The sequence below is a fragment of the Vulpes lagopus genome, chromosome 5 (genome assembly GCF_018345385.1).
Source record: "Vulpes lagopus strain Blue_001 chromosome 5, ASM1834538v1, whole genome shotgun sequence".
In the NCBI taxonomy this organism is placed as follows: Eukaryota; Metazoa; Chordata; class Mammalia; order Carnivora; family Canidae; genus Vulpes; species Vulpes lagopus.
In genome coordinates, this window is record NC_054828.1 from 5,889,273 (window position 1) to 5,912,703 (window position 23,431).

The window sequence follows — 23,431 nt, forward strand, 5'->3', positions numbered from 1 at the left end:
GGTAGACATGCCGGGGTCCGGGGGGCAAGCAGGGGCCCGAGGGACATGCCAGGGGCCGGGGAATAAGCAGGGGCCTGGGGGATAAGCAGGGGCCTGGGGGACATGCCAGGGCTCGGGGGACATGCCAGGGGCTGGGGGACAAGCCGGGCCTGGGGGACAAGAGGGGCCCTGGGGACCTGCCGGGACCTGGGGGACATGCCGGGGGCTGGGGGACACCTGGGCAGCACTCACGGTCACGGCCCTTGAGCGGGCGGCCCCAGGGCAAACAGCCGTCCTCACCGGTTGGCTCAGGACCGGAAGGGCCTATCACCAAGGCCCCGGCGCCCCCACCTTGCCCTGCACGGAGGGGAGAATCCAAGGCCAATGTCCCAGAAGTGGGACCCAGGGACTCGGGGAGCCCCTCCTGGGCTCTGCAGCCCCCGAGGCCTGTAGGCTGCTCCAGGCCACCCCGAAGATGTGCGGGCCCGCCCCCCCGGGCTGGAGCCCCCCCGAACCTCCCCTCCCCGTCCACGTGCCCCGTTGTGCGGCGGGTTAATAGGACGATGCTGCAGCAGCTCCCAGGGACCTTGCCGCTCCAGGGCCTGGGTCTCAGCCACAGCGGGGAGGGAAGGCCCACCTCTCCCGCCTCAACGGATGGGGGCCGCAGCCTTGTGCCAAAACCCCCTAGAAACACGAGAGGAACAGGAATGATCACAGCTCCAGGGGCGCAGGCACTGGCCCTCCGGGAACCAGGGAACGTGGGTCTTCACGCTGGGAAGTAACAAGCTGGAAGCCCCAGGGGGCCGGGCGGGGAGCTGGGCTTGCCACCCCCCTGGGGACAGCTGGGCTTCAGGGGCCACGGGGGCTTCGGGGGCCACGGGGGACAGGGCCAGAAAAGGCCGCCCACTGACCACAGGGAGACAGGACGCCGCCCCAGATGGAGGAAGACACCCCAGACCTCGGGCCACAGCTCGTCCTCCTTTCCACAGGAAACGAAAGGAACCCGTCTCCGCACCGAGCGCACCCACAGGCCAGGGCGGGCACAATTCCATTCGAGGGGCACCCCAATCCAGGCTGCCCACGACTGCCCCAGACAGCACTTTGCAGAACAGGGGCGTCCAGCGTCCCAAACACCGTGGATGGTCATTGGCGGGAGACTGAATGAATCAATGCTTTTCGAAGGAACAGAAAGGGTTTTCTTAAGAGAAAGAGCAAAGGAGTGTGGGTGAGCGGCTGGCGCTGCGCCGGGACTCGTGGAAGGAGCCAGGGGCCCGGATTGGGCAGGGCTGGCATCCCCACGACCCCCGCGGCCTCTGACGGCAGCCGGGCTCGGTGTCGCGCCTGGGCAGGGTCCCCGGCCCTCGCCCACATCCCAGTGAGAGCATCTCGGGGCAAAGAAGAAGCTGGGGTTTCACTCTATTGGCCTCTATTCGGTTTTCTCCCAAAAACCTATTTGATGAAGTTAAAAAAAACAACTTTTAGTGCCACGTGGGTGACCCAGTGGTTGAGTGTCTGCCTTCAGCCCAGGGCGTGATCCTGGGGTCCGGGAATCGAATCCCGCATCGGGCTCCCTGCATGGAGCCTGCCTCTCCCTCTGCCTGTGTCTCTGCCTCTCTCTGGGTCTCTCAGGAATAAATAAAATCTTTTAAAAAACCAAACCTTTTAGCATCGCTCTGTACCCACTTCTGCGGGGAGCCTCCATCCTGCCCTCAAGCACCGGGGGACCCTAAGCCAGTCCCTTCACTCTTGGGTCTCGGCCTCCGCGGCGGTCCAGTGGGACAAGGGTCGCTGGAGCACCGGGCCTCAGGGACCGCAGCAGGAACAGTGACAACGACGACCGTCCCCTCAGCAAGCAGAGCCTGGCTCCCTTGGGTTACAGGCAGCTCTGTGCCTGCCCCCATCCCACCCAGCTGGCCTGCCCTGTGCCCACGGAGAAGGGAGAGAAGGACGTGGAAGGCTTGGCCCTCAGTGGGCAGCCCCTGGCCGTGCAGGGAACCCCGAGCCCGCCACCCCATGCCGGGCAACCAAGGCAGTGAGCTGTTGGAGGGTTAGGCGGTGAGTGGGGCCACCGCGTGCTGAGCATCTGCTGCATCCCACGCAGTATAGGCCCAGGACCTCCCGGAATCCTAGGAACCACCCTACAGGGGGCGGCGGGCCCCGCCGTCATTAAACGGAAGGCCCAGACTCTGACCCCAGATTGCCAGGCTGGGACCTGGCCGCCTGTAGCAGGGTGGTGACAGAGAGCTGGGCCCCGGGGCCCCAGGCTGCCTGCGGGAGGGGCAGGGCACCCTGCACCCCTGCCTCGAGGCAGCACCAGGCCGACAAGCTGAGCACCAGGATCTGCGCCCAGACGCCCGGCAACGGCCGGCAGCCACTTCTCAAAGTTTAATGTCTCAGCAGGTTTACAATCCTTCTTTCAAAATACCAGAAGTAATTAGACCAGATGGACGAGCTGCATGCCAATTGCACTCCCTCCCGCACTCCTGGTTGGTGTGGGGTTTTGTTTTTTTTTTTTCTTAAATCAAGGCCGTTTTCAGTTAAATGAGAACAAAAAATGTATCCAAAACCCATAAATGAATACGGGATGTATACAGTTTTTTTTCCAGCACTTAAGATTCTGTGACAGCTGAGCCCCTCCTCCTCCTCCGAGCCTGGTGGTCCTACCCCGTCCCCTAAGCCGCCCTGCCCAAGGCTCAGAGCCGTCGAGGTCCCGACGGGCCTGGACGTGGCCTTCCGGTGACTGGGAGGTCAGCGTCCCCCCGTGCACACACACACACACACACACACACACACACACACGGGACTCGGCCCCACGGTGACGGAGCCTGTGCTGGAGCTGGGGAGGCAACGGGACCAGAGATGGGGACAGGCCTTCAGCCTGGGGGTGATGGGCAGCAGGGCTGCAGGGCAGGGGGTGACAGCACGGGCAGGCTCCGTCCCAGGAGACCAGCATCGAGCAGGAGGTCAAGGAGGGGCCCCGTGGGCAAGGAGCTCGGGGGAAGGCCCGGGGGAGGCCACAGAGGTACCCAGGGACAGCACGCCACGCCAGGCCTGAGCTCTGACTGGGTCCCCCCAGCCTGGCATCTGTCACCTGTCTGTCTGTCCAGCCATCCCTCCATCCACGAATCCCACTGACATTTCCTCTGATGGGCCGGGCACCGTCCTCGCCGCTGGTATGAAGGCCACAAGAGACTGGTTCGGGTCCCGTTCTCGTGGAGCCTCAAACGTCCCGGTGGGAAAAGAGGCACCAGAGGAAGCCGTCGCCAGAGCACTGCGGTCAGCGCGGTCCTGCAGCTGCGTGGACGGGGCCCGGGCGACAGGCAGGAGCGGCCAGCCGGGGACAGACCTCCTGCACCTGGGCAGGGCCAAGTGGGCGTCGCAGGGAGACGCCGAGGACGGGCTCCCTCCTCCTCACCATCAGCACACGCTCACCCAGGGGGTCCCCACACTTAAGCACGACAGGCTAGACGGCAAAGCTTCCAGAAAACAAAATGGAAATACCTTCCAGACTCCAGGGGACACAGATTTCCCAAATGGAACATGAGAAGCACTTGCCACAAAGGAACACACAGATGCCGTGGCCACCCCGAGACCAAGAACCCCGGCGGCTGAAAGCACCACCGGGAGAGAATCACAGGCGAGGACAAGCCACTTGTCACGTTGCAACTGCCGAAGGACTCACACTCGGAATACACGGAGAATCTACGAACCGACACGAAAAGGACCGTCAGGGCCGCCCAGGTAGCTCCATGGATGAGCATCTGCCCTCGGCCCCGGGCGTTCCGGGATCGAGTCCCACACACGGTCCCCACAGGGAGCCTGCTTCTCCCTCTGCCTGTGTCTCTGCCTCTCTCTCTCTCTCTCTGGGTCTCTCTCTGGGTCTCTCAGGAATAAATATTAAAAAAAAAAAAAAAAGAAAGAAAGAAATGAAAAGGACAGAGAACCCAATTGTTTTTTGTAAATGGACAAAAAGACAGGAACACTTGAGGAAGTCCAAGTGGCCCACGGAAGACGCTCGGCCTCACTGGCCATCAGGGCAAAGCAAGCAAAACCACCGGGGTCGCCAGCACAGCAGCATGGATGCAACCAAGAAGCCCTGTGACACCGAGGACGCGAGGTGAGGTGCCGCTGGCCAGGAAGGAAATCGTCCTGACCACTCTGAGGGATGGGCTAGCTCACCTGTCCACCTCAGGACCGCACAGTCGGCACGCAGGGGTGCGTGTGAGCATGTCACGGGCATGCGTTCGGGTGCACGGGTCTCCATACCCTGAGGGGTACGCACGACACCGGCCACACAGGAGCATGCACCACGGCCCCAGAGCCAGGGCGGCTGGGTTCACAAGTGGAGGAGTAAGTCACGGCGTAGTCATGCGTCTCTCACGGATAAATAAGTTTTAAAAAAAAAAAGGAACCTGACCCTCTCAGGACTGGGGTGCCCAGATGAACTACGGGGCGTCCTTTCAGTTTGAGCTTCAGATAAACAACAAATCTCTTAGCATAAGTATATCCCAAAAGTCGCATAGGATATACTTATCTTAGAAATTATTCTCTCGGGGCACCCGGGTGGCTCAGCGGCTGAGCATCTGCCTTCGGCTCAGGGTGTGATCCTCAGGTCCTGGGATCAAGTCCCGCATTGGGCTCCCCACAGGGAGCCTGCTTCTCCCTCTGCCTCCCTGTGTCTCTCGTGAATAAATAAATAAAATCTTTTTTAAAAAATTAAAAAGGGCAGCCCGGGTGGCTCAGTGACTTAGCGCCACCTTCAGCCCAGGGTGTGGCCCTGGAGTTCCAGGATCGAATCCCACATCGGGCTCCCTGGATGGAGCCTGCTTCTCCCTCTGCCTGTGTCTCTGCCTCTCTCTCTCTCTCTCTCTCTCTCTCTCATGAATAACATTTTTAAAAATTAAAAAAAAAAAGAAATTATTCTCTCTGCCTCATTGACCACCGCAGGATGGGGCTGGTAACCCTGGCCCACAGCAGGGACTGAGGAGGACATGCGGATGAGCACGGGGCCGGGGACTAGCCTGGGCCGAGGCGGGGTCAGCATGGGGTGTCAGCAGGTACGAGACCCCCCTCACCCCCGACCCCACCACCATGCTCATCCTGAGCTCCCGGATGGCAGCGCCAGGCCTGATCCACTCCTGGGTCCACAGAGCCCTGCAGGGGGCCAGGCTCACCTCGCTTGTGGCCTTCAGAGCACGTGGCCCAACAAAAGTTGGAAGGAGTCGGTCTCCCAAGCAGAGACTCTCCTGGTGGCACCACTTAGGGAAAAAAGCCAACCGTGGGTGGTGACCACGAGTTTGCTTTGTTTCTCCTTCCTGGCTTTTCTGGGCCATCCTCAAGGTCCAGGCCAGCCTGGTCACACTGCCCCGGCTCCAAGTGCAGCACCAACAGGACTCGTCCCCACCTGCCTGACAGCGTGTCAGTGGCACCCCCATGCAGGTACAGGGACTGCAGTCCTCTAAGCAGCAGCAGCTGGCCTGGTACCAGGCCCAAACGCAGCAGGTTTGCACTTGCACACCCCTTGTGATGGGCAGCTCACCACTCAGCAAGGTCACGTCACCTCACTTCTGGGCTCCTGCCTGCAGGATAGGCTTCCTGCACGGATGACAGCTGTCATTTGCCACTGCCACCTGTGCCCCTGCTCTGCCTGCGCAGATCACACTGGCCGGGTCTGCCCCCTGACCTGGGCCAGCACCGCCCACATGTTCCAGACACCACTGCCATTCGGGCCTCCCGTGGCCAGGGCTTCACGCAAGGCCTGATCCCCCCACGGGTACAATCACGCTTCTAGCGCTGGAGAGAACACTGCCTGTTAAGTCAACATGAGGTAAGCAGGGAAAAGAAGGGGAAACTCGAACATCAGAACTTAGTGAGAGTCGCCACCAGCTCTGCGGGCGGCCCTCCCCGTGAGCCGCCAAATGTCCAGGCAGTAGGGCCGAGGGGCTGAGCCTCCACACACGGTTGGGGGTGCAACCCCCGCAGCAGCACAATCGGCAGCGGGACCAGGAGGTTCTGTGGCCGTGAACACCTTCCCGGGCAGGTTCATGCGCTTCCCCTTGTGCAGCTTCACCTGGAAGAGCACGGACGAGACTGGAGGGGCAGTGCCACCTGTGCATTTGGGACTCGGAGGTTCGGAGATGCGGGACTCAGCAGGTCACACACGGGGCGAGAGGCAGAGCCTGGGGACACACCTCGAGTGTCTGGGCCCAGGGAACAGCACTTGACCGACTGCCAATCCTGCACCGATGAGCTCTGTGGCCCTTCTGGGCCTCGGGGGTGATGTGCGGGGTCTCCACGGTTGATGACACAGGGGGGCAGGCAGAGGGGGCCGTGACCGACTGGATGCTGAGCGCTGGGGGTGATGGTCCAGCCGACCCACAGGGACCCATGCAGCCTGGAACACCTCAGCACCCCCCGCGTGACCACAGCCTCACCGGCCTCCTGGCCTTTGCCTGAGCTGTTCCCTCTGCCTGTCACACTCTTCCCAGTGCCCCCCACCCCCCTGCATAGCTTTTTTGTCCCCTCAGCTGCTGCCTCGCCCATGGAAGCCTTCCCTGACCCCAGCTCCCGGCCCCTGTCCAATGGGAGGCCCTCCCGGGCCCCAGCTCCCAGCCCCTGTCCCATAGGAGGCCCTCCCGGGCCCCAGATCCCTGCCCCTGTCCCATAGGAGGCCCTCCCGGGCCCCAGCTCCCGGCCCCTCTCCTCCTGGCCCTTGTGAACCAAGGAATTAGCAGTCGATGCGTCTCCCAGGAGGACAGTAGCCCCGTGAGGCTGGAGCTGCACCTGTCTGGTTCACAGCACGTCCCGGGACCCACAAGAGTACGCGGCACTCAGGAAGCCTTGACAACAAGCCTAGGCCATTCCTGGCTGACCAGGAGAACATGGTCCGGACCCCCTGGCCTCAGTATCCCCCTGGGCCAGGGAGGCCTAGGTGCATCTGAAGCTTTTTGGAGAACCAGGAACACACCCTGCGCCCGCTGTTCTGGGCCTGGCACAGAGCGGTGTCTCACGGGGACACTGAGGAACGGCCTCTATACAGCAGCACGAAGAGCCCAGACTAGGAGTCCGGAGCGGTCATCACGCCAACCTGGGCAAGCCACATCCCACCTGGGCCTCTACCTGCCCTTCTGTGAAATAGGATAATGAGAGTCCTGGCCCTGCCTGGAGGGCTGTTGGGGTATCAGCTGGAAAAGAGCTATCCTCATCCGGCCTCCACCCCAGGAGCTCCCCGGTAACAGGAATTACAACCAACCTCCGGGGCCTTGCTCTGGGCCAGACCGTCCTTCAAACGGGCTCTCACAGACTTCACAGCTGCCTTGACCATGGGCAGCACCATTACCCCGGCCAAGGATGGACCAGAGAGGCTGAGGCACTTGCCCAAAGTCACACAGCTAGATATGCACAGTGTCCCAATTTGAATAGCTCTTCCCTTACCAACCAACTGCCCGGCCAGTGCTGCTGCTGGAACTCCCAGCAGCTGCTCCCAGCCCCAGGTGGGGCCTCAGGGAAAGCAGGGCAGCCGCTGGAAGGCCAGCGCACAGCCTGCAGGTGGAGCGAAGACAGGGTACCACGTAGCCCTGGGCATCCAGGGCTGCGAAACAGCATCCAGAGGTGGAGCCGGCACAGCACGGGGCTCAGAAATAGGGCTCCTCTCCTGCCTCCTCCACTTGTGGAAACTGCAGTTCAAACTCCCACTCCCCGGGAGCCCTCCTGGATTTCACCAGGGCCTCCTGAGGCCCCTTCTGTCCCAAGCCCCTCCCCCCACTCCCGCAGGCAGTGCTGGGCTCGAGCTCCTGACACTGAATGCAGGAACCACTGGCAGCGGGAGCGCAGAGCAGTTGGACCAACCGCCAGCCTCACGCAGGCCCTTCGGGAGCCCAGCACTTGGCCTCCAGCTGGCAGAGGGGACCCCAGGGCTGGCCCCACACCCAGGAGCCCGAGGGCAGGTTGTCACAGGGGTTCCTCTCCCCCAGCCCTGAGGGAGCACACAGCTGCCTGGGGGTAGGGGGACACTGAGTGCACCTGCCACCCCCCCCATCTGTCCTCCGTCCCACACACTGGTTCTGGCCCAGGCAGGGCTGGAGGGCTGGCCTTGGCAGCAATAACAGCCACAGGGTCTCCGCTGGTGGAGAGCTTGGTGGGGCAGGCACCAGGCCCAGCTAAACCCTCCTGACACCTTCACGACCACCCTCTGCGGGACAGCCACTGTCACTCCCATTTTGCAGGGAAGAAAACTAGGGCACAGAGGTTAAGTGACTTGCCCAGGGTCACACAGCCCATAAAAGGTGAGGCCAAGATTGGAGCCCAGGCCGGTTGGATCCACAGCCACACCATGAACTCCTACAGAATGTTTTTTTAAAAGGGTTGTGTGAGTGTGTGGGTGTGTAGGGGCAGGGGTGCTCAAAATCTTGGGCAAGGAGGCGCAGTGCAGATGCCCGTCTGGCTCCTGAAGGCCTCCCCATCGACCTTCCTGACTTCCCTCTTGCACCTCACGCTCCAGTTCTTCCAGTATGTTCCGCCAGACTTCTTCTCCAAGCGTGGGCCCCAGTGGCCTGCCAGGCAGATTCAACGCCTCCTCTCCACTCCCGTCCTTGGCACCGAGCTCATCGCGTCCTCGAGGGCCCCCGTGGTCCTCGTCTGGGAGCGCACAGGCTGCGGGGAGGTCAAGACTCCAGACACGGCGAGAACCCGGGGCTCAGGGTCATCTCTGCTCTGTCCCCTGAGGAGGCCTGGGCAGGACGGAACCAGGTCCCACACCCGCCCGCAGCCTCCGGCCACCAGGTTTCATCACATGGCATCCATCAGGCAGCCCGGTGTGGGTAATGGCTCCCCCCAAAGTCCCTGCACCCATACAGTCCTGTGTGCCCCCAAATCATCCTTCAGCCTCTCCACATGTACTGCTCTGATGGCACAGCTTCAGGCGTCACCCCTCCTTAGCTGCGAACGCCCTTCTACTCCCTCACAGCTCAGGTCACCTCACCTCCTCCCTCCTCCAAGGAGCCTTCGGGATCATACCACATTTCCAAGGACATGTGGTCTCTCCTTACTGTGTATGGTGCCCTCCTCCCCCTGCCAGCACCTGGCTCCCTGTGACTACAGCCAGCTCTAAGCCCTCTAGGGGCCACCTGGTCTGTCCACCTATAGAATGCGGACAATAAATCAGTCGGCTCAGGGCTGAGTAAGAATTAGAAACAACACTCATGGAGACTTTAGCCCAGGGGCTGGCCTGCTGAATTTGCTCAGGAATGAATTACTGCCACCACCACCACCACCATCACCATCATCATCACTATCACCACCACCACCACCACCACCATCATCACCAACATCACTATCATTACCATCATCACCAACATCACCATCATCACATCACCACCACCATTATCACTTTCACCACCACCACCATCACCTTCACCATCATCACCATCATCTCTATCACCATCATTACCACAATCACCATCACCACCACCACCACCATCACCTTCACCATTATCACCATCATCTCTATCACCATCAACACCACCATCACCATCACCACCATCATCACCATCAACACCACCATCACCATCACCACTATCACATCACCATCATTATCACTTTCACCATCACCACCATCTTCATCATCATCACCACTATCACCACCACTATAATGGCCACCACAACCGTTATCGCCATCACCATCACCGTCATTATCATCAGGGCTCTGATGGACACACTGGCCATCACATAGAAGAGTCATGACTCATTCTCACCTTGATCCCCCCCAAGCCAAGCCAGGGATGAGGCCTGACTGTCCTTTGTGCCCAACACGGAATAAGGGCTTGATATGTACTCATGATTGAAACAACTGCCAAAAATAAATAAATAAAATAAAATAAAATAAAATAAAATAAATAAAATAAAATAAAATAAAATAAAATAAAATAAAATAAATAAAAAGAAAAAAGAAAAAAGAAAAAAGAAAAAAAAGAAACAACTGCCATCCCCAACATGGTAAACCAGGTCTTCAGCCTTCCATGAAAATTCCAACCACCTTTCCTCAGCCTGGCTCATCACTCGCTACCCCTCATCTATGCATCTCTGGTGCGTGTCAGGGGACACGGGCAATGGGGAGATTCCTAGCACACAGGATAATGCTTGAACGCAGGGGCTCTGGAACCACAGTGCCTGGCTGTAACCCCAGCCGTGCCCCTTCCTAGCTGTGTGACATTTGGCAAGATCCTCATGCTCTCTGTACCTCAGTTGGCTCTTCTGGAAACCGGGGATAAGAACAGTACAGGGCTATGTGTGAGGCGCACAGCAGAGGGCACAGCGGACACAACTACTTGCCAGCTAGACACGAGGCAACCAAAGCTCGGAGAGCAGCGGCGACCTGCCAGGGGCCACACAGGGATACGGGGGGCCTGAGCTCCAGCTCCTCATGGTGACCTGGAGCTCCCCGGAGCTTCTCCCGGCCCCGCTCCCCTCCGCGTGTTCACCCCAGCTCCTCGGCCCCCCGCCTGGGGTGGGGACGGCGCCCCGCGCACTCACCACGGCGAGCCGTAGATCCGGAAGCCACGCACGGTGACCTCCGAGTCCTGCAGGTAGATACAGTTGGTGAGCAGGGACTGCACGTTCTCGTAGTTCTCCGGCTTCAGCTTTGACACCGACGGGAAGTAGTAAAAGTCCTGCTTGATGAGGTCAGCCATGAACTCCTGGTCGAAGGTCAGCTCGTGGTTGCCGGCAATCACGATCTTGTACTCGTAGGGCAGGCTGCCTGCAGAGGCGGGCACAGACACATAGACTCGGCTGCTGGCCTCCAGGGAGCCACCACCCAGCCGGGGCGGGCGGCAGGCTAGAGCCACCGGAATCCCCCGCAGAGCAGCCCCAGCTGCAGGCCCCCCGATTGGCGCCCTCCGATCAGAGGCGGCGGCCGGCAGCTCGACCCTCACCCCTGCAGCCCGCCTGCACCGGTGGCGACTGGGTGACAGGCCAGCAGCAGACCCAGGCCGGCAGGGGGGACCTGGCCTCATCCTCGGGACTGGCCCGCCTCAGGCTCCTCTGTCTGAGGAAGCACAAGCTCTTTTTGGAGCTCGTGTGAAACCCCTGGAGACCCTACACTTGGGGAGGGGCCCACCCCAACGGCCATGGAGTTCCAAGGCCAACCCAAGTGCAGCCAAAACACAACTGTGCACAGCACATCCTGGTACACACACAAAAGGCCCTTCTAGCTTTGCTCTGTCAGAACCCGGGGCAGCTCCTCTGCACCATGCCTCCCTCCCTGGGGCCCCACCTTGCAGGTGCCCTGAGCAAGGTGTGGGTGCTGCCTCCTGGCTGACCTGCCTAGGGGCCCCCTTCCCCGCTACCATAGCCCCTCGGGCTCAGTAAACCACCACCCACCCCTGGTCCCCACCGCCCCTTGGAAGCCAGTCTGACCCCAGACTCGGGGCCCTGACTCCCCATCTCCCATGAGCCTCAGCTGCCGGGCTCCCCGGGCCTGGACAAGGGGTCATGATGGCACCCGGGGGTCCTGACGTGGATGAAAAATGCAATGTGAAGGTGAGCCAGCCCGAAGGCCCAGACCCTTCCCCCGGGCCCCTCCAGTTGGGGCGGGCCCCCGTGGGTCAGGCAAGCACGACGGGGACGTGTGACATGCCAGCCCAGCATGGGCCTCCGATAGGAGAGTCCAGGCAGGAAACTGGTGACATACCACAGCTACCACATAGAGTAGTCGTGGCCATCGGATGCAACGTCTAAATGACTCCAACGCGGGCTTCTGCGGGAGCCAGCACAGGACACTAAGCTCTCCCATGCACTCGCTTCAGCCACTTCTCTTGTCCCAGATTCTTCAGCAAAATGACTCGCTCCCGTGGTCCCAGAGGCCTCCTGCAGCGCATCCGTGCCAGGCACTGAGCCACGCACCTCCCATTCCATGGTACTGATATAGAAACTGAGGCTCAGGGAGCTAGGCCGTGACATGCTGGAGGACACACGGCCCACAGGTGGCAGACTGGCCTCTGAGCCAGTCCTGTGTGACCCCAACGCTTTCCACCTGCTTGGGGAGAGCCCAGGAAAGTGCCCTCCATGAGGCCAGGATGCAGAGTCCCATCCTGACACCTGAAAGCCATGACCATGCCTCCGGCCCTGGCCTTCTGTCCCCTATGACACATAGGGGAGCCCTCCCAAGGGTCCTCGACCTCCCAGCTCCAGACACATGGAGAAGGAAGAGCAAGACACCACCCAGCTAATGGAGAGCCATGCCTCCCAGCACATCTTCCTTGATCTTGGGTGCCCATGATCCACACAAGAACACACACGAGCTCAGTGTGGCAGCCGCCTGACCTCAGTTCAAATCCCGGCTCTGGTACCTCTCAAAGGGGCCAGCCACCTAACCTCACTGAGCCTCAGTTTCCCCTCTGATCAAGGTGGGTGTCCCTAGGGGCTAAGGACCTCTCTGACCCCTCCAGGCTCCACGGAGCCATTGCCCCGTGACTGGCTCCCCAGGGAGTGGAACACAGTCCAGGAAGAGCAGGGCCTTCTGCCCCTTGACCCCTCTGCATCCTCTGCCGTGCGAGCGCTGTGTCAGGAACCCACTTCCAGAAATGCCCCAAATTCTAAGTTTGCCTTACTGAGAACTGACGCCCACAATATGGGATCAGATGTGACAGACGGGCGGTCTGGGACAGACTCGGCATTCTAGGAAGAAATGTGCTTTCCCAGCCCTGTGTGAGCTCCGGGAAGGGGCAGGGCGAGTCTTGTGGCAAACAATAAATCATGATAATAATAAACAATAATACAACAATGTTTTTTTGTACTATAACTATTATATTCTAACCACAAGGGAACAGAAGAGTCCAGAAAGTAGTTATATTTCTCCACGGCCCGACCCATCCCCGAGACCAGGACCTCCACATCCTTGAGCTCTGTGGCCATGGCCACCTGAGTCCCAGCCCGGCCACAAAGCAGAAAGGGAGCAAGATAGGAGTTTGCTGGAAAATTGGCAGAAAACCATAATCTTGCTCTCCACTGCCTCTCCAGCCACCCCAGAATCCTTCACAAGTTTGAGAAAAGAGGGTTTTCTGTTCTTTGGTGTTTATCAAATCTTGGGAGCCCTGAGATAATGACAGGCGCTGACGGCCTAGGTCCCAGACCCAGCTCTGCCACTAGCCAGCTGTGTGCCTCGGTCTCCCCACCCATGAAGCAGGCAGAGCACCTGCCCTGCAAAACCGCACTGGGGTTTCAGAAGATACCGAACAGAGACGCACAGCACTTGGCAGTCACGGTGTCAGCTTCCCTGGGCCACGGTTTGCAGGCCAGACCTGCCCACAGGCACATTTCATTTGGCAAAATGTTTTTATTTGAATCTGGCTGCCAACATTTAAAAAATGCAAAAAAATCCCCAATAAAATGCCATTCTTTGTTTTCTAAAAATCGATCAATCAATTTTAAAAGTGCATGCTCCTGGCCCAGTCAAGCGCTGAGTATCTGCCTCCCTTAGACGGGCAGCCGATGGCGGTTTGTGGTCCCCTCCTGTCCCAACCACGCACACCCAGCCCCCCTCACTCATTTTAAGGAACTGCGCCCCCCCTCACCCCGCACAGGCATCTGGTCTCCGGGCCTTGCCCCAGTCCTGGAGACTTGCGGGGAACAGACCTGCCCCTCAGTGCTGTCGGTGAGGCAAGGGGGACGGGCTCTCGGGGCCCTGGGACGCGGGGTATCTGCTTGTTTCCCAAGGGGCCAGACAGCTCCGGGGGCACAGGAGCAGACGTGTGTGCTTTGCTCATCGCCCCCTGGCAGGTGCCAGCCGAAGCCTGGCAAACGAAGCCCCCGAGAGCACCACGGGGTGACATGAAGCAGAGAACCCTTCCTCCGGTGGCCCTGCCCCAGCCACCTGCGGGGAGGGAGGTTTGCAGGGACCCTGAGCATCTGGGGAAGCATCGTGGAGGACACCCCGGGGAAGACTGCCAATCTCCTGGACCCCAAGGTGGGGCCAGCCATCCTGGGTCAAGGCTGGTCCCTCCACTCCCCGTGGAACTTTCTGAAATATGCTCTGTAACTGTGGGAAATGAGGCTGTGGGCCCAGGTCCCACAGCAGGTGCACAGGGGAGGGGACACTGGGGGTTGGTCCAGCTGATCCCACACCTGGGGTCAGCGACTCGGACTCCTTCAAGTCTGCCAGGCCACCGAGCTGAGCCCCTTCCCACACTGCAGGCAGTTGGGGGAGAAGGGTGGCCTCTGCCCCCCACCTCCAGGCTCTGATGCATCCATCCCCCTCTGAGCATCGCCCCGGCTGGGGGAGCGGAGCCGCAGTGATGTATTTACGGCCTGTCTCTGACTGGGGGTGTTACTTACACTAATTAACAAATTACTCCAACTGTATAGTTGCATTTATTTCTGCTGCTCCTGACTCCCAGGGACCGGGGAGTGAGCTCGACGCCGTCAGCTCACCCCTGTTCCTCTCTCCTCGGCAGAGTTCCCCTCCTCTGGGGGAACAGTGGATGGGGGGGTATCAAGGCTCCTGTACCTAAAGCCAGGTGGGGACGGGAGCCACAACATGCTGCAGGGTACCCTCAGATACTGTCGGGGCTCTCCCTACAAAGTGGGTGCATGTGGCTTGGAGGCAGGGGGTGCATCCACTGGCAAACACATCACTGGTCCAGCACCGTTGCCCCCCTGAGCGGGAGGCCCACCCACAGACGTGTCTGGATGGTCCCTTGGACTTGGGAACTTGCCAGCTGAGTGTGACCTTCACAGACACTTAAGCGTAACTGTCCCCATCTTACATCCGGGCGAGGCTCCAAGAGGTTGCCTGAGTTTACACAAATAAGCAATAAAGTGACTGATTGCCACACACGGCACTGGACGCTTGACAGACCTTGGGGCTTGGGCCCCATCAAACTCATCCAGAACTGGCACCCCAAGCCTCCCGGTGAGCGGACGGTGGGTGGACAGACGGATGGAAGGACAGAGGTGGATGGGTTATGGATGAATGCACGGACAGGGAGAGATGGATGAACACGTCTATCAATCAACCCACCCATCGTGAGAGAACCCTGGCTGTCTTCTTTATACCACCTGACTCCCTGGGTCCCCTCACCTTTCCTCCAGATGTTTTCTCCAACCTCCTTGCAGACCCGTGTCCCTCCCCCACACCCCGAAATGTCCATCTCTGAATTGTCTCTAATCAGACCTGCTGTCTCCCAAGTGGGAGTGGGGATGGGGGAGCCAGGACTAAAGCTCTGGAACAGCCAGACCAGCCTGCAGTGGTGGAGAGAAGTCTATTCTAGGATCGCTACCTCTGCTGTTAGAACCTCAGGCTGCATTAGCCTCCAGGTGCTCCCATGATCCTGCAGCTCTTCCCAACCTGACTGTGGGGGAAACGCCCAGTGACCAGTGGCCCCAGGCTTACTTGCTTAGCTTGTGCCTCTCCCTCCCGTCTAGGCAGTGAAGGTGGGGAGTGTTCGGGGACTGCAGTGACTGAGCAATTGGCAGGGGCTTTGTGGGTAAAAGGATGAGATGACCACAACCTTTCAGCGCACGGAGGAAATTAGTGCTGTTCCCTTTGTCCCCTCCTGCCGCTGTCCTTCCCAGCAGCAGGGAAGAGGGCACCTGACCGAAACACCTGCCAGGCAAAGTGCCGGAAGTGCCCGGACCCCAGGAGAGGGAATGCTCTTCAGGCAGGTGTCTGGGCAGCCTGGTGAAGCCTAGAGAGGGGACAGCTGGGTCGAAATGTCTCTTACCCACCTCCCCTCAGCAGCCCCTCAGAAGCAAAGAACCTGGTCCTCGTATCCCAAAAGCCCATCAGGCCAGAAACTCGCTTTCTTCCCCGAGTCTGGGCCCTGTTGTAACACCACCCCCAGCCCGGTCAGTCATCCACAAGCTCTGATGGAACATGAGCCCTGTTGAGACACCATCAGGGACACTTGGACGCACGGGACTCAGTCATAAGGTCAGGGCCAGAGGGGACACACAGAGGTTCCAGTCCACACCACACAGTGGGGAAAGGAGGAAACGAGCTCAGAGAGGGGAGGGGAGCTGCCTGGGGTCACTCAGCAAGACCGTGGAGAGCCGGGACTTGAGCCCTTGCTTCCATCCTCCGAGGGAGGCGGGGGGATGTCTGGACAGCGGCCACACCAGCCTCTGGTGGCACCTGCTCAATGGGCTGTGGACCGGAAAGACAGGAGGACAGGTGGGAGGAGCGGAGCATGGACTTGAGGGGCTGGTGGGATCCTGGGCCAGGTGGCTGACCTCCCAACCCGAGGTCCCAACCCAGAGCCCCAAGACCTCATGGAAACCTTCGCATTCCGTATAACAACGTTGGACCATCTTCCCCAAGGGTGTCCTTTCTTCCCGGCCAGATGATCTGAGTTCCTGGCATTTGCTAGCCCTGGATTTGTTGGTGGTAACAAGCCCATTAGGTAGGAATCGGCTGAGCAGCAGAGGATGACCATATTGTTTTAACTTCCCCTTTGTCGTATATTTCCAAATAGACACGCACCCCCCTACAGACACCACCCAGCAGCAGGCGTGCACGGTGTGCGAGGGACGCGGACGAAAACCTCTGCTACTTGTGTGCTTCCAAGATTAATCTCCTTCCAAAAGGTTACAATTCTTTATCGCTAACACTTACCCATCCCATTGAACAGAAAGTGCTGCCTCCAAACTGGGTAATCTGTTAAATTCAACAAGATATGCGCATGCTTCTCTGTCATCTATGCCATTCCCAGAGCGGTGCATTGAGCCCGGCAGAGTTTTAGTGTTCTCTAAATGCAGCGACAATCAGGAAAATGCCCACTTACGGCTTTTCCCGCCCATTCCCATCTCACAGACCGCGGCAGAGGGGGATGGAATAAAGAGACAGCATAACGATCTCTGATTGCATTTTTAGTACATCTTTGACAGTTCTGTGTTTAAACACTTGCCAATGTCTGGGAGACTCACATTAGCAGGCTTCTTGGTGTGGTGCACGGTCTAGAATAAGATGGGGCTGAAGCAGGCTGCACGCCTCAGCTTTGAGCCCCCGGAGGGTCTCGGCACAGCTCGGGCGCGTTAATGCCGGGGATGGAATCACACAGCCAAGCACACGCCGAGGACGTGGGCCGGCAAATGAGAGGAGATGGGGATTCTGCGTGTCCCAGGCATGGCAGGAGAGGTCTGAAGATGCGTGCCTGGGCGGGGGGCCAGAGCCCAGTGATAGGAACAGGCGCACGGGTGGTGCCTGCAAAATTGTTTTCTGCTGTGCAACTCTGTATTTCCTGGTGCTAGGTTGTGTAACAGGCAATTTGCATTCAAGGCTTCTAGATTTCCCTGGTTCCCCAGGTGAGAGGCAGTGTAGCCAAAGGGTTAGGGGTACTCACTCGCAGTCATGGAGCTGAAAAAGCCTGAATCCCATTTCCACCTACTGGCTGGCTGGCCTGGGGTGAAAAGGCTCACTTCTCTGAGCCTCAGCATCTTCATCTATAAGAACAATGTTCAGGGTTCTTGCAACAATCCCCCCAGAAGATGTGTAAAGCACCTGTGCTGCACTTACCCAGGGATTTGTTTTAATCAGGTATAGTATGACACGCAGACAGGGAAACGATTGTCATGAATAAGGAATTTATACTCACAGATCCCTAGACAGGGGGCGCATTCAGGGCTGTACTGGCCACACGGGGAAGCCGGGCCCGGTCAGGGAGCAGAGGGAGTGGAGAAGAAACCTGGACCAGAGCCTTTGTTGTGGTTTCCGAGGGAAAAGACAGGGAGGCAGGGTAAGCACGTTTAGGATTGGCAGGTTTGAACAACTTTGGCAGACTTGGGGAACTGGGTGGCATCCAGGGGCTGCCCCTACTGTCGGGTGCCTGGCCCTGGGGTGACAGGGTTGGGGGTGGGGAGACACAGGGACTGAGTGAGATCCTAAAAGGGAGGGAGTGGGTTGGTTTGTATATGAAAGGCGAGCTCAAAGGTGGGTCCTTCACTCTCTCCAGAATTGGTTAACACCCTGGGAGGCGGGGTCCCTCCAGGCTCAGCAAAGCCCCGAGATGTCAAAGCATCAGAATAGGGAAAATCACAGGCTTGTTGATACTACCTGGATGTGAGCCAGTACCAGGGCCTTCCAGGGCTGTTAGGACCAAACACTGTGTCCAGAAATGTTAGAGATGAGAAAAGTGGCCTAGGGAGGTCAGGACACCTGCCTGGGGTCACGCTGGCAGGTCAGGCTGCCCGGAGCTGTGTGTGGAGACACCCAGGGTGGGAAGGAGCTGTCCTGGGACCGCAGACCTGGCACTGACCTGCAGGAGGGCCCTGCCACCCAGCCCACCTAACCCTGGCCTGTGGTCCGGCGTGGGAGGGTTCTGGATTCCCAACTCAGCGCTGGTGCCCATATTTAAAAGGCAAATGCAATTTTTCTTCTGTTCCGTCCTAATAGCCAAAATGTTTAACTTTCAAACATTTGTTTTTCATGGGAGATGTTTTAAAAACAGGAACATTCAGTCCTAATCATCTTTAAACGGTTGTTTCAACTGCTACTGCAGAGCATAGATGACTTCAGTCTGAAGGGGACAACCAGAAACTTTGTGTTTTCCTCCCAAAACTAAGTCCAAATGCGGCCAGAAAGGTTCCTTGTGAACCTCCAGGGAAGCCACAGCCTGGAAGAACAGGCTCCTGCACAGGTGTTCAGGAAAGGCCCTGGGGCCTCGGTGGGGGCCAGGCAGGTAAACCTCGGCACTTGAGGCTATGGCGCCCCCTCTGGGCCAGGCTCTGTCGGTGCTCGGACCTCACCTTGCACAACACCCCCTGCCCTGCCCTGCCCTGCCCCTGCGTGCCCCAGCTGCTGGAGGCCTCCTGACTTTTGCTCCTGCTGTTCCACCCACCTGGGACCCCATCCCTGCCCTTCTTTCTGAGGCCACTCCAATTCCACTCACTCTACACAGTCAGCCCAGGTGCTGCTTCCTCCAAGATGCCTGCCATGAACAACCTCCACCCAACCCAAGCAGCAGGATGGCTGTTCCTCAACACACCTTCTAGGCAGGTGTGTAAGTAATGCAGGGGTGGGGGCTCCCCAGCAGGGTGTCACAGGGTATGACCTAAAAGGCACTTTCACAGGATGGCATCTGAATGCCCACATCCCTCTACTTGTGCTGGCACCCCATGAAATCAACAGTAAAGCAATCAAAAAAGCACAAACCTCCAAGGGTAAAAGTTTGAGAGTCTGAAGAATGGATGAGTGGACTGGCTTGGCTAAGCAGAAAAAACTGAAACCAAAGCCTAAGCCTTGGGAGAAGGTTGCAGGGAGGTGGGGGAAGGGAAGCACTGGGGGAGGGGAGCATCACAGGAAGGAAACCCAGCTGTGGCCAGAGGCTCAGGTGGCTCAGGGATGCAGACCCCGGTGTGTGGTCTGATCTAGAACATGTAGGAGCAAGTAGGTCTGGGCCCCTCCCCCATTACACCCATTAAGGGAACCAGGCCCTTTCCTCCTAGTCTCCACAGAAGAAGGGGCTTTAGTTTCAAGGGAAATAGCAGTTCCAAAGAAACCCATTTAGGGACCATCAGGCCCAAAGGAGGATGGGCAGAAAGGCAGGGGATGAACAAGAGGGAGATACAGTGACATGCATAAACATGGTGGCTTTGGAGACCCCAGGTCCCTTCCTCACTCAGTTCTCAAATCCTAGGAGCCAGGCTTACAAACGGGGAACCACTCTCTGGGGAGAAAGACAGGGGCAGTAGAGAAAACCTACAGACACAGATATAGGCAGTTCTCCCACAGGGACAGCCAGGTCCCATCATGGCAAGCAGCATGCTCCCCTGCACACACACAGCTTTCAAACGCAAAAACACACAGGATCATCAGACCTCAGAGGAAAACCTCCACGCAGAACATAGAGCCAGAAACAAGCTGAAGAAAGGAAAGGAAGAAAGGAAATTGGAGAAAATGGTACTGATGCAGGAGAAATAACTAAATATATAATTAACACCCTTGGTGAGATCATAGAAGATATTGCACCCATGAAACTCTTGCAGGGTGCTCTTAACAAAAGAAAGAAAATTTTAGCAGAATTTTTTAAATTTGGTGAAAGAGTGGGAAGATAAAGTTGAGAAAATCACCCAGAGAATAACAGAAAGACAATGACATGAGGACCCAGTGAGAAAAGATACCAAAATCAGTTGTATGAGTTGTAGAAGGAGACGTCACAAATTTAAAAAAAGAAGAAGGAAATTAAAAGTATATATAATAATATGAGAAAATATCCCAGGATTAAAGGGCAAAGTCTGAGCCATTAAAAAGGTTGCCCGAGTATCCAGAAAAATGAATGAAAAAAAGACTCACACCCAAGGCACACTGCCCAGAAATAAGACAGCTCATATACTAAGGATGAGGTATCCAAACAAGAGTGGGGTTCTCACTGGCTGTATCACAAGCTACAGGAAAATTTCTGGAGTCACACCTTCCAAATTCTGAGGGGGAAAATGATGTGCTGCCCAGAATTCTACAGCTCGGCAAGCTATCAGTTAAGACTGAGGACAGAATAAGGGACTTTTTCTGATATGCAGCTTTGCCAAACATTTATGTCTACTGTATTCTTTCTCAGAAGGCTACTGGAGGGTGTATTCCACCAAAATGAGAGAGTAAACCAAGAAAAAGGAAGCCATGAGGTGCTAGAACCAGGGGCTCCAGGCCAGAAAAAAGATGGGAACTCCTCATCCCGAGATGAGGGCTATACGCAGGTCCCAACAGTTCAAACTGGGCCAGGGGTCAGAGGCTCAAGGGAAAAAGAGAAAAAGGAGCCAAAGATGGCTTAGCCCAGCTCCCCACACTGCGAAGGGGCATTTAAAACTCTGCAGGACACAGGTATGAACCATGATGTGTACACAGAAAAACAAGCAAGCACACAAAACAATGAACCTCTTCAGGGGAAACAGCAAGTTGTGCACGAACGTTTAACCTTAAACCGTCTTAGAATAAAAAGGAGAAGAGATGTGTGTAATGGGTAGAGAGGCTGAGTCTCTAAATCTTCATTTTCTTTTTTTTTTTTTTTTAATTTTTATTTATTTATGATAGTCACAGAGAGAGAGAGAGAGGCAGAGACATAGGCAGAGGGAGAAGCAGGTTCCATGCACCGGGAGCCTGATGTGGGATTCGATCCCGGGTCTCCAGGATCGCGCCCTGGGCCAAAGACAAGCGCCAAACCGCTGCGCCACCCAGGGATCCCAAATCTTCATTTTCAATTGTAAGAAATTAGAGAGTAACATCTAAAATTGAAAAGTAAAAGATAATAATATAAGGTTGTGACTTAGAGACACCTTGGTAATGAGAGCAACCAGGACCACACAGGAAATGGGAATCGGGACTGAGAGGGGTGGGGGAGAGGACTCTTGGTTTCATCATAAGCATCATAAGCATCACAGTGTGCTGTGACTATATATACATATTACTTTAATGCAAATAAAACTTTAATCAAATAAGAAGGCAACAGGAGGCTAGAAGCTCCTTGCCCACTTCCTTTTTTAAAATATTTTATTTATTTATTCATGAGAGACACAGAGAGAGAGAGAGGCAGAGACACAGGCAGAGGGAGAAGCAGGCTCCACGCAGGCCCGATGTGGGATTTGATCCCAGGACTCCAGGATCACACCCTGGGCCGAAGGCAGGGTCCAAACTGCTGAGCCACCTGGGGATCCCATCCTTGCCCACTTCCTAATTCTCTCCAGGGGTAGCCTGACCTCTCACTTGCTCTACCTGTTGCTCAAAACCTAGACCCAAATCAAACCAAGGCACAGTTAAGACCGACCCAAAGACAGGCAGACAGAAAACCTTACTTGGTTGATTTCTCTGATATTCTGAGCATCTAAGTGCTGGGATTACTCTGGTATCCAGGTTCAAAGACAGGTGATCTGGCCAAGCAGCTCCTCACCTGGAGAGGTCAAGCAGCCATTAATGACATCACAGGTAGCACCTGATGAGATTCTGAGACAAGCTCCCCCCTGCTCTGTTTCTAACTCTCAAAATAACAGTCTTGCAAAATGGGCAGAATGTTTGACAGATAGAGAAACTGGGGCTCGATGAGGTTACATAACTACACAAATGATAAGCACATAAGTGGGAATCTGAACCCAGAGCTCTCTGAGCTGAAGCCCATGACTTCCCCTCTGTGTGGCACCCAGGACATACTACACATGCCAGAGGTTGTTTTTATGAAACATTCCTCCAAAAAAGACTGTTGCCATATATTTAAGTCCTTACGAGGTCTCTCCTGTTATGAGTAACCTTGAATGATTTTATTTTAAATAACATAATACTTTGGAAAAGATCTTGTGGCCACTGTAAACAGCCTATGAAGACCATTTTTTTAAATAAAGTTAGTGATTCTTTTTTTTAAAAGATTTTATTTATTTATTATGAAAGACAGAGAGAGAGAGAGAGAGGCAGAGACACAGGCAGAGGGAGAAGCAGGCTCCATGCAGGGAGCCCGACATGGGACCCGATCCTGGGTCTCCAGGATCAGGATCAGGGCTGATGGCAGCACTAAACCGCTGAGCCAACTGGGCTGCCCTGAAGACCATTTTAAATAGCAATATAGATCTTAGAACAAATTAAATGATTTTGGCAAAGGTTCAGGACACAAAAACAATGTGCAAAAAACTCAGTTGTGTTTCTATACACTAATAAGCCAAAAACACCACCATTTGCAATAGCATGAAAAAGAAGAAAATAGAAGAAGAAGAAGAAGAAGAAGAAGAAGAAGAAGAAGAAGAAGAAGAAGAAGAAGAAGAAGAAGAAGAAGAAAATACTTAGGAATAAGCTTAACCAAAGAGGTAAAAAATTTGTATGTTGAAAACTACAAAACATGTGCTGAAAAAGATTAAAGAAGACACCAATAAATTAAAAGACATCCCATGTTCATGGATTGGAAGGGTTCATATGGTTAAGATATCAATACTACCCAAAGCAATCTCAAGATTCAATGCAATCCCTACCAAAATCTCAAGGATATTTCTTGCAGAAATAGAAAACCCAAGCCAAAATTCATATGGAATCTCCAGGGACCCTGAATAGTCTCAAAAAAGAAACACAAAGTTGGAGGTCAAACACTTTCTGATTTCAAAACTTACTAAAAAGCTATAGTAATTAAACAGTGTGGTACTGGCCTAAATACAGATGCTGATCAATGGAACAGAATAGAGATGCCAGAAATAAATCTTCACATATATGGCCAAATGATTTTTTTCTTTTCTTTTCTTCTTCTTGTTTTTTTAAGAGAGAGGGAAAGGAGGGGGAGGGACAAGGGGGGAGAGAGAGAGAGAGAGAGCGATAGAGAGAGAACACTTTAAACAGTATCCCACGACCCTGAGATCATGACCTGAGCCGAAATTATATGGTCAAATGGCTTTCAACAAAGGTGCCAAGACCACTCAGTGGGGGAAAGGATAATCTTCCTAACATGTGGTTCTGAGAAAACTGGCTATCTGCATGCAAATGAGTGAAGTTGGACTCTGG

At 56.1% G+C, this 23,431-nt stretch overlaps 1 protein-coding gene across 1 annotated transcript in view; it reads right to left on the bottom strand.

Moving 5' to 3' along the window:
* Positions 1 to 23,431, bottom strand: part of MPPED1 (metallophosphoesterase domain containing 1) — a 71,307-nt gene that overhangs the window by 15,481 nt on the left and 32,395 nt on the right. Inside the window, exon 4 of the mRNA XM_041754390.1 lies at positions 10,510 to 10,735. Coding sequence (XP_041610324.1) covers positions 10,510 to 10,735 — 226 coding nt within the window. The remainder of the gene's footprint in view (positions 1 to 10,509; positions 10,736 to 23,431) is intronic.